Source organism: Gallus gallus, chromosome 31, assembly GCF_016699485.2.
Source record: "Gallus gallus isolate bGalGal1 chromosome 31, bGalGal1.mat.broiler.GRCg7b, whole genome shotgun sequence".
Classification (NCBI taxonomy): domain Eukaryota; kingdom Metazoa; phylum Chordata; class Aves; order Galliformes; family Phasianidae; genus Gallus; species Gallus gallus.
Window position 1 is genome coordinate 441,960 of NC_052562.1, and position 10,634 is coordinate 452,593.

Genomic DNA, 10,634 nt, shown 5'->3' on the forward strand with positions numbered 1-10,634 from the left:
ATAATGTAATTAATTTATCCTACAGTACTCTTCCAAAGGAATTAATCATGTGTAGGGAGTGCAGTTTCTCCACGTTTTCTCTACAAAATGATTGCCTCAGGGAAATGCATATATTTTAAATGGCCAAAACTTGATGAGATGAATAAACTCAGCTAACCTAAGTAGTTGAACCTAACTGCTACCCTAAGCCCTAACTTGAACCCCATCCTAAACTGCAATTCTAAACCCTAAACACTAATACTAACCGTATCTTAACTGTAACTGTGGCAGTTGTGCACAAGTACTTGATTCTGGTCACTTAAAAAAGAGATAGCTTTTAATAACTTCTTTTTCAAGCTCATTCATGATGTTTAATTCTCAAGCTTGTCCTCTACAATCTGGTTGATCAGACTAGTACATGCTAAAGTTATATGATAAGGGCTGCAGCTTCAACGAGTAAAGTGCTGATAGGACTTCACAAATGCAAAACTTCTCAAAGACTCCCCTTTAAAATCTCCTGTTTCTCAATCTCCTCTGTAGGTGTTGGGCATGATCCATTGCTTGTTGTGGATGATTATGAGGATGGTGGTATTCGACTCAAATGTTTATCTGAAAGGTTGTTTTCTGAAGCTCAGCTGTTGTGGACAGACAGTAGAGGAGACAACATCACAGGAACTCCTCTCTCTGCTGACACTGGCACTGCTGGTGTCAGCAGCTCCATCGTTCTTAAAGCAGGATCTGGGAACTCCATGTCCTGCCGCATTCTAGACAAACAACTGAAAACATCAACAGAATCTTCAGTTGCCATTGCAGGTAGGTATGAGCTTCCAGTTTGTAGTGAGCTAATGCATGCAGACCAAATTGCCCCAGGAGCACGTATTTATAGTGGTACAGAGTAAACAGTTTTTTTCCTTAATTTTTTTAGTTGTTGGTTGGTTCAGATTTTTGCTGCTGTTATTTTTTGTTTTTCCTTTCATCTGAACAGCCATCAGCTTCCCCGTGTGATAAATTGTAAAAACATAAACAACTAAAGCACAAAAATATCCTTCCATGGGTGCGATGTTGCATGGGGAAAATCAGCTCCTGTTATCAGATCGTTCCTATTCTCATTTTCATGGGTGGGGAAGGCTACTCTTCCACCTCTCTCTCTTTCCCTTTCATTTTCTTCTACTTCTTTTTCTATTGCTATAACACCTGATGTTGTGGTTTAGACAAACCTCTGATGACACACACACAAAGAAAATAACTCAGGGATATAAAAGTCCTGGTGAACTGCTCCTTCAGGCGTCTATGAATGGAACTTAGATCCAAATTCATTTTGTTTCACTTTAGACATATAAAAAAGTTTTTTTTTGTTGTTGTTGTTTGTTTGTTTGTTTGCATTCAAAGGAGTTCAACAGACTTCTCCAAAAGTGATTCAGAGTGTAGTATGTGAAGTAATGGCAAATTAGCTGTTGTTGACAGAGATGACTAGTTTAACTGGAACATGGCTAACCTTATTATTAATCATATTATCCTTACTACTAGCAGCAGCAGCAGCAGTAGTATTCATTAATATTTATTATTTTATTCTGGGCTTCCTTGTAAAATTAAATGTCGTTACAATCTACTGCTACAGACATACAGTGTACTACGCACGCAACACTTTTAGCACAAGCAGTTACCAACTCAGCTATATCTTTAGCCATGTTCAAAGCTTTTATAAGAGCCTGACCATACAACTTTAAGGCTTCACCAAGTAGAGCCACGATCATATCTTGCTCTAGATCATGATACTCTGAAGGTTGTTTCCAGGTTTATGCTGATGGTTTGCCTAGTTGAAAGTGACAACTAGGCTATTGAAACCGAACATGAGCAATGAACAGAGGATACATCAACAGTTGGCTCTGCAAGAACAGTGATAATTGATCTCTTGAATAATTTGCAGATGCCTTCTTTCCCTCCACCTCCCCTTGGCTGGCGGCATTTGTTGTGATCCTGCTCCTGAGCATGTTCCTGGTCCTCGCTGCAATTTATAAAATCAGAAGTAAGTTCCACTCGTAATGCCAAATGCAATCTGGTTGAAAACATTGCCATCATATTCATAATTATCTGGGGAGTGTGCAGGGTTATGAGACACACCTGTGCTTTTTCAGCCTTGACTTCACAGTATTTCTACTCAGATTGTATTTCTTTTTTTTAAGCAACTGTTAACTACTCCAACATCCTAGAGTATAATCCTTTACAATCATGTCCTAGAAGATAAATCAACACATTACTGTAGTGAAATAATTACCTCAACTTAATCTCATGATTGAAATAGTATTCTTGCAAATACCTGAAATATGTCACCATACCCAAAGATATCCACTGGTTCCATTTATTTGCAAGCTATTTTACTGCTTAATACAGTAGTTCCTAAGATAGTTCAACAATGCAAATCAGCTGCCAAGGAAGTGCACTGGCTGATGCTTTTCTTTTAGCACCACTAATTTTATTCATTAAATTACGTGAGATTTCTTGTAATTTTAATGGAAAGCATATATAAACCAAGACATTTTGAAAATAAATGTTCTTTACCAAACGATACACATAACCACTACAGAATATCCAAGGTTTCATATGAGACCCTACAAGCAAACAAGGAAGAAAGTTGGATAACATTTTCTTTCTCCCTCTCCACCCCTTTTCTCTCTCTCAGATAACAATAAGGAAATCACTCGTGCACGTAAGTAATATTGATACCTCTTTTCATCATCAACACTGCAATAGAGACTGCAGTATACACACAGTTAGCCACTGGTATAAACAATGGGGCTATTTGTATTCCTAAAGCTGTTTAATGAAAGCTTTCTAAAAACTGGGGTTTAGGTTTGGCCAACCTATCTACTGTCTGTCAATGTCGAAAGAAGCAGTTAATTTTTTTCTGTTGTGCATCACCCTGCAGGCATAACCTTGGCAGGCTTTCCTACTGTGACCAACCATGTATCTAGAAGTTTTTCACATTCAGAAAAATGATTTTTTGACCGTTTCCCTAGCTGTCATGTCCAGGCTCTTTAAAGCAGTAGAATATTTTCAGTGCAGAAATGAGTTTCATGTGAAAATTAGACACCCATAAGATGTCTGGGATTTTAATGCTCATTAATAAATAAATAAATAAATAAATAAATAAAAAGCAAGTCAAAAGAAAAGAGAAAATGATATGACTTATTTTAGACAGTTGCATCTTTCTCACCAGTAATGATGGAAATCAGGATGCAGTTGAGAGCAGGAACCAAGCTTATCCTTTTGAGCTGTACTGGGGGAAATCTTTACTATCTAATGACTACAAGAACTGTAAAGATAGATGAAGGTTCCTGGTCTAAATGCAGCCGTGAATTCCAAACAATCCATACTGGGTGTTAACCCTCAGACAGCGTTATTGAAATTTGTATCCAGTCACTGCTGGAAAGTTTCTCATCAGTCTCCACAGAATCATTGAGATTGGAAGGACCTCTGGAGTTCGTCAGCAGAGAAAGCAAGGCTTGATGTCAAATCGGTTGTTGTGCTTGACATCTATTGCTTTTGTTTCAAACGTTGCATGAAGCAAGCTTAACTTGGGAAAACAATTTTTGTTTCCGTCAGTGACTGTACTGCAATAGTTTAAACTTGAGACTATGAAGAAAATAATACCTTTTTGAAGACTGTTCCCTAGGAAATCCCACCAATAGATTATGTACATATGTATATAGATGTGCATGCAAATGCACTCATACAAATATCTGTAGAAATTGTTGTGGTTTAATCACTGCTGTGTAGTCTTAAAAACTGAATGCTAAGTGTTTGGAGAATTATTTTTTAGGATTTAAGCATCTTTCTTTCTGTTCACAGAAAATGCACGAAAGCAAATTGAGCAAGGTAAGCCTGACAGTGTTTTTTCCTAGTGATTTCTCTCTCTAAACATGTAATTCTTTAGGAACAGCTGAAGGTTGAGCTCAGGAAATATTTGTAGCTGTACTGTTTTTGCATAATCAAATTTTAAAAGTCATCAAGTTCCCTTTTATATTATCCATGTAAAGATAAATACCTCAGAGCATGTAGTTTGAGAAGTATTTTCGTCAGTATGTGAGCTTGCAAATTGCTCTATCAGTGAATTATATTAATTCAGTAATTAATCTAATTTAATATGTTCTTAACTTGGGATTATGGTTCATGATTAGTTCCAGAGCCTGGAAAAGTAAAATAAAATATATAGTTTTCTGAAGTCTTTATGAAAAATCTAGGAGCTGTGCTACTGGTTAGGACTATACTGTACGAATATAAAGCCGGTGTATTGGTTTGACTCTGGACAGCAAGTTTGCTGGGCATGCAAATTATGTCAGGGAGAGAAAAGAATTAGTTTTCTAATATTTAATCAAAATCTTTTTCAGATATAGATGAACTCAAACGGAAACTGGGTAAGAGCATATTTTGACTTCTCTTTGTTATATTGGTCTTGAAGATTGTTAGTTAGAAGAACCCCTTTTTCAATTAAAAAAAAAAAAAAGGGTCATGAGAGAGTGCCCATACTGAAACTGTCATTCTTCTCCAGATTTTCGATTAATTGAAGATAGTAATAGCAGTTAATATTAATACCACCTGGTTTTAGCCAATGAATTTTATATATCTAGTCTAAACTAATCATCTAGACTCCTTTTACTGTAAATAGACAGGGATGGGTGCCTCCAGCAGACAATTCACCCTATCAGTTTTGATGACCGATTCACATGCCTTAAATTTTATTCTGAGCTTAATAGTAGGCCTCATTTCCCAAATGAACGCACTCTTCAGTGCTGAAATTCTCAGTCAGATTTTGTGAATTTTCATCTTGAGAAATGAATTTCACTGTTATTTCTGCTTTGTTTCTTTCCTTTTTAGATGAACAGGGGAGGAGATTTGAGAAGGGTAAATAAACATCTTTTTTCTACTTTTCTACTTTTTTATACTTTTGTCACATGTTATTCCGATAAAATAGTGGTGTTTTATGCAATTTCAAATAATAGAATAAGACAATACCCTAGAATTTATAACTTGCAAAGGTTAACTTCCCTAATCCAACAAAAATGTAATTTCAATTTTGTGTTATACATGTACATGTAAACACCAGCCCTCTTTTTATCTATAGGTATATATATACCTATGTATCTCTATATAACTAAATATTGCTATCTGTATGTAACTATATCTATTTAGATGTTCTACATATACAGACAGATCAGTCCCATATAAAGTGTTCTATAACTCTAATATTCTATAATTCCATGAGTGCAGCATAATTCACCTGCTATAGTCTTCCTAACTTTTCATGGGCTTTTAATTTTGTTTCTTTGCAGAAAATGAGGATGCAGAGAAAAGAATTGGTAAGGATAGTTTTAACTTTGAAAAGTCCTTAAAATCATTTAAGTTTTGTTTGATCAGAAATACTATTTTAGATTGGACTAGTGAAATATTTTGAGATCTTTAAAGGACTGGAGGACCGTCACAGCACTTCCCTCTCTCTTTCACACTTTGAGGCTTAGTTGTCCCTGAAAAAAAGATTGTATCTGACACAATCTTTGTCTCTGGAATGTCTATTTCCATAGTAAGGGAGTATCATTTAAGGAGTCTGGCAGACATTCAATTTTTTTTTTTTCTGTAAGTGAGAAAAAATGTCTCTTTCTACTAACTAACTTACATATCTAAAGAGGGGAATAATACCTATAGAGAGAGGGAGACACATTCATATGCACTTTGACTCTTGGCAACGTAAAGGTTCTGCTTGTTGTGGTGTGAAGCATATCCACAGCCCCTGTGAATCCTTACAAGTGGGACATGAAGGCTAAGGCAGTATTCTTGGCTTCCATTCTGAGAGGTGAAAGCATTCAAGGGAGAGATGGTTGAAAGAGCAGAGAATAAATTTTCTGATGTACTTGTCTCTTCCTCCTCACAATGGGCCATGCCAAGTGCAAGGTCTTGCATCTGGGTTGAGGCAACTTCCACAATCAATACAAGCTGGGGGATGGAAGGATGGAGCACAGCCCTGTCAAAAAGGACCTGGGGGTAGTGGTGGATGGCAGCTGGATGTGAGCCAGCAGTGCTCTCTTGCAGCCCAGAAAGTCAACTGTGTCCTGGGCTGTGTCAAAAGAAGTGTGACCATCAGGGTGAAGGAGATGATCCTGCCCTTCTGCTCAGAGCTGTGAGACCTCACCTGGAGTACTGTGCCCTGTCTGTGTGACAGAGCAAGGGGAAACAGTTTCAAACTAAAAGAGAGGATACTTAGATTGGGCATAAGGAAGAACTTTGTTACAATAAGGGTGGTGAGGCACTGCACAGGTTGCCCAGGGAGGTGGTGGATGCCTCATCCATGGGGACAATCGCGGTTAGGTTGGACCAGGCTCTGAACAACCTGATCTAGCTGTAGGTGTTCCTGTTCATTGCAGGGGAGTTAGACTAGATGAATTCTAAGAATCCTCTCCAACACAAACAATTCTAGGATTCTATGACTCTACAGATAGCCCAGGTGACTAGCTTGGATTTGGATAACCTCTACTCTGAAGTTACACTAGCATCCTTTCCTGAGTCCTAGGCCCAGTCACATTTAAATAATGTAGTATTGGAAATAGTCATTATTATCTGAGATTCTGCAGGAGATCCTTGCCATGCACAGCTATAACATAACTTTCTCTGTTTTTCAGAAAATGTCTGGAATGAACTGAGTGAGTTGAAAGTAGAAAATGAACGTTATCACATTTTCAAATGTAATCAAAATGTTTAAGTCAAAATGGAGCACTGGAACAGGTTTCCCAGAGAAGTCGTGGAGTCTCCCTGCTTGTAGATGTTTGAAAGTCACCTGTCTCCCACAGTATTCTCCTGGAGAAGCTGCAGCACGTGGCTTGGACATATACATTGTTTGCTGGGTGAAGAACTGTCTGGGAGGCCAGGCACAGAGAGTGGTGGTGAATGGAGTTAAATCCAGCTTGTTGGGAGGCCAGGCACAGAGAGTGGTGGTGCATGGAGTGAAATCCAGCTAGTGAATGCAAGGAAATACTTATTCAAGAGAGGGCCGTCAGGCACTGGAACAGGCTGCCCAGGGATGAAGGGGAGTCACCAACCCTGGAGGTGTTCAAGAAATATTTAGATGTTGTACTGAGGGACATGGTTTAGTGAGAAATATTAATGATACGTGGATGGTTGGACTGGACGGTGTTAGAGGTTTTTTCCAAGCCTGCCGATTCTATGATTCTGTGAGTCTATGGTATGGGCAAACTGCTCTGTTGTACAGATGGACTCAGTGGTCCATTCCAACCCCAACCATTTTGTACTTCTTTGAAATCTACACCCCTGTAACATTATACAGCTCCAAAATCAGGAATGTTAACTCTGCAGTAATTTAAATTAACCATTCTTCTCCTTCTTCTTCTTCTTTTTTTCTTTCTTCCAGAGTTCAGGAAAGCTCGTAGCAATGCAGGTAAGCCAAGACTCACCTGCCATTAACCTCATGTTCTTCCATGCACATAAATATGTCTATCATTTGTGCCACAAAGAATTCACAGGATGTAATAATTTGGGAAAAATATTAAGCCTGTTTGTTGAAACAGGCACACAGTCTTTTGTAGGCATCTCCCATTTACACTGTTGTCAAAAATCATGAGTTGAAATGGATCATTTCTGTTCCATTTAAGACCTTTTTAAATGTTATGTGGCTTTGTGTTCTACTGATGAGTCAATATGAGTGCAGATGGTTTAATTAAGCCACAATGAAGCAAGAGAAAAGGCATGTCCCACTGCAGATTGTTCTTCCTATTGAGTTTTTGTCTCGGGAAACTACGGTACATTCCTGGTGTATAAATTTACATATTTATTTGATTATTTTACCATTTGTCGTCTGTATTCTCTTCCTTTGACATTCTTGTTTATTTTCCTGAAAATCAGAAATAATTTCTTTTGCTTAATTTTTTCTTTTCCAAGTTAATATCACTCTGGATCAGAAATGCAAACACCCCAACCTCTGCATTAGTGACGACAAAAGGAGGGTAAAGTCCGCAGACAAGAAAGAGACAGCCCTCAAAGCGATGATGGTAGCTACTGAAGGTTTTCCAGACAAAAAACATTACTGGGAAGTGGAGGTGGGGAACCAATCACAGTGGGAGCTGGGAGTGGTGAGTGAGAATGTTAGGAATATGATTATGAACAACATGGGGATTTCTCCCCCAGTGAATAGTTTATTCAGTCTACAGTACTCTCAGGGAAAATACATATTAACTGGTAGGGAGGATGTAAGTGATTGCAAACAGTGCAGTGTGGTGGGTGTTCTCCTGGATGTGGAAAGCTCTGAGCTTTCATTCTACAATGTTGAAGAAATGAGCCCTCTTGGGTCTGTCGTTTTGGAGTTTACTGGGAAACTGTATCCATTCTTCAGTCCAGACTCAAGTGGCAAGTGGCTGGGGGTACGTCCTGTAAAACCTCAGACCTATGATCCTCTTCCACAGAGTGAGAAGGAGATTAATGAATGAGCAATGTGGTGAATAATAGAGGATGCAAAAATGTAGAAGAAGAAAAGAATGTATTTTCATCTTTAAAAAGCATGGTTAAGGAAGAAACAGTCCCTGAAGTACTTCAGAGGGAGCCATCTTGCCGTAAGAGCTCATTTTGTAAAAACTGAAACGTATCAAACGTTGCAATTGTATTTTATTCTGTCTGGATTAAAAACAAGCAAATAAACAAATAAAAGCACACACACACAGAAACCTAAGTGATATGTATTTATTTCAGTTTTTGTAGCATTTACTGTATATTCATTTTTATCTAACAGTTACAGTCTGTTACAATTACAGTAAACAGCGGCTACATTCAACTGACTGAATGTGGAAGCCTAATGCATTTTGAGCTCACAAGTACGCACCTAGAATTAAATGACCTAATTTGCACCTTCAATTCAAATTGCGGCTAAGCCAGCATGAAAAAAGCTAGCTAAATCCTACTACTTTTGCTCAGTTTAAAGCTGTCCTAAATAAAATTTGATTGAGTAACTGAAAAAACAATCAGGATATTGAGTTAGTGGCATGGTACATGTCCAGGTACAGCATGAGCCAACTACTCAAAGTGACCAGTGCCTTGAGAAGATGTCCAACTGAGAAATGAAAGGCATGAAAGTAAAGGGATGGGAACAACCAGAGAGTGTGGTGTGGGCTCTGTTTTCCTGAAAATGACTGAACATAGAAAGCCTTGGGTTGGAAAGGATCCTAAAGATCATCTACTTAGGTCACTCTGAAAGTAATGCCTCCTATTTATTTCCACGGAAACGACAACAACTGCAAAGAACAAGATGACACTTGGATAGAGCAAATTCTCAGCTACAAAACAGAATGTTTTCAACATAGTCAGCATGATTAGCTTTGCTTTTTTTGCCAGCAACAAATGAGAGCCTTCATGCTGTGTTTATACAAATCTGTACCAGCAGAAGTGATCCACTGCTATGGAGGCACTGTTGAAATGCAATACCTTCTGCCTGCCTGTGCTCACATCCACCATTTGGTCTCCATAAAAATTCATCAAGTGTTGATAAATGTTGAAGGGTGCAAATTTTTCTGCATGGAGGAATTCAATTACACATCTTTGCTTCATGAGCACTTCCATGTCAGGTGCCATTTTGTCAGACCAATCCTCTGCTGCCATCTGTCACACAGCAACAAAATTTAATGGAATATTTTCAGGAATGATCAGCCTCTACTGGCATCTCACCAACATCGGCCTCTGACATTGTGGGTCAGCGTAATAAATAGGAGGCATTACTTTTGGAGCAACCATCTTAGTTCCAACATCCACTGACTGACGGAAAATGGTGAATTCAATCAACTACTTCCACAGGAAACTTTCTCCAAAATTCTTCAAGATAAAAGCTGAATCAGAGATTTGTTTCTGCAGGCAGAAAACACTGTTAACTGGATGGTCTTGCTCTTCACGTGAAGAAAATAGTTCTGAGAGATGGAAAATCTTGAAACTGTTTATGAGATGAATTCTTAAGATCCCCTGATGCTGACTGGGGGGGTAAATCCAGTCTGGTGGAATATCTCTAAGTAAGGTTATCTCAGATTTTTTTATTTAATATACTTTGTGCTCCTGTTTACATTAACTGAATGTTAGGCCCCTAAAAGGCTTCTGAAATATTTGTATGATGGCACTTAGAACAGTGTTTTGAGACCACATTCAATATTCTGACACTAAAATTGGAAAAGAATTTTTTTCCAAAGACAAAAGCATATTTTAAGGTCTGTTTATGGCTTGAGACACTTGAAGTTTCCAAAATTTCTTTACTGCAGCTGCTTAATGAACCTTATGAATGAGACATTTATCGTTAGAGTTGGTAGAGTCAATGGCTATGAGAAGAGACCACCACAAAAAAAAAAAAAAAAAAATCAAAACAAAAACACAAAAACAATGAGATTGCAGGTGTCTGGTGAGCAGAACTTCATTGGAGATGCGCAGCCTGGTGAGCTACTCCAAAGTTGTGACCAGACAGCAATTATAGTTAACACTGCAGTTGACAAAACAAATCAGGTATGTTCAGCACACAGATAATCAATGTGAAGGAAGAGAACTCTGTTAAAATGGGCCATAGGGCCATAAAAACAATAACAACAACAAACAAATGAAGAAATACCTAAAAGTACAGAGCAGAA

General features: G+C 38.2%; 2 protein-coding genes across 19 annotated transcripts in view; one reads left to right on the plus strand and one right to left on the minus strand.

Moving 5' to 3' along the window:
* LOC121107837 (butyrophilin subfamily 2 member A1-like) overlaps window positions 1-8,698 on the plus strand; it is a 142,035-nt gene extending 133,337 nt beyond the window's left edge. For 12 of the 14 annotated variants that reach the window (XM_046904825.1, XM_046904826.1, XM_046904822.1 and 9 more), the window contains 10 exons: window positions 520-792; window positions 1,907-2,005; window positions 2,660-2,686; window positions 3,829-3,855; window positions 4,368-4,394; window positions 4,855-4,881; window positions 5,310-5,336; window positions 6,651-6,671; window positions 7,397-7,423; window positions 7,924-8,698. In XM_046904825.1, the coding sequence (XP_046760781.1) occupies window positions 520-792; window positions 1,907-2,005; window positions 2,660-2,686; window positions 3,829-3,855; window positions 4,368-4,394; window positions 4,855-4,881; window positions 5,310-5,336; window positions 6,651-6,671; window positions 7,397-7,423; window positions 7,924-8,468 (1,100 nt within the window). In that variant the 3' untranslated portion in view covers window positions 8,469-8,698. The remainder of the gene's footprint in view (window positions 1-519; window positions 793-1,906; window positions 2,006-2,659; window positions 2,687-3,828; window positions 3,856-4,367; window positions 4,395-4,854; window positions 4,882-5,309; window positions 5,337-6,650; window positions 6,672-7,396; window positions 7,424-7,923) is intronic. The other 2 variants (XM_046904817.1, XM_046904816.1) reach the window with 2 other exon arrangements.
* LOC121107841 (butyrophilin subfamily 2 member A1-like) overlaps window positions 1-10,634 on the minus strand; it is a 143,329-nt gene that overhangs the window by 88,876 nt on the left and 43,819 nt on the right. The gene's annotated exons all lie outside the window — the stretch shown is intronic.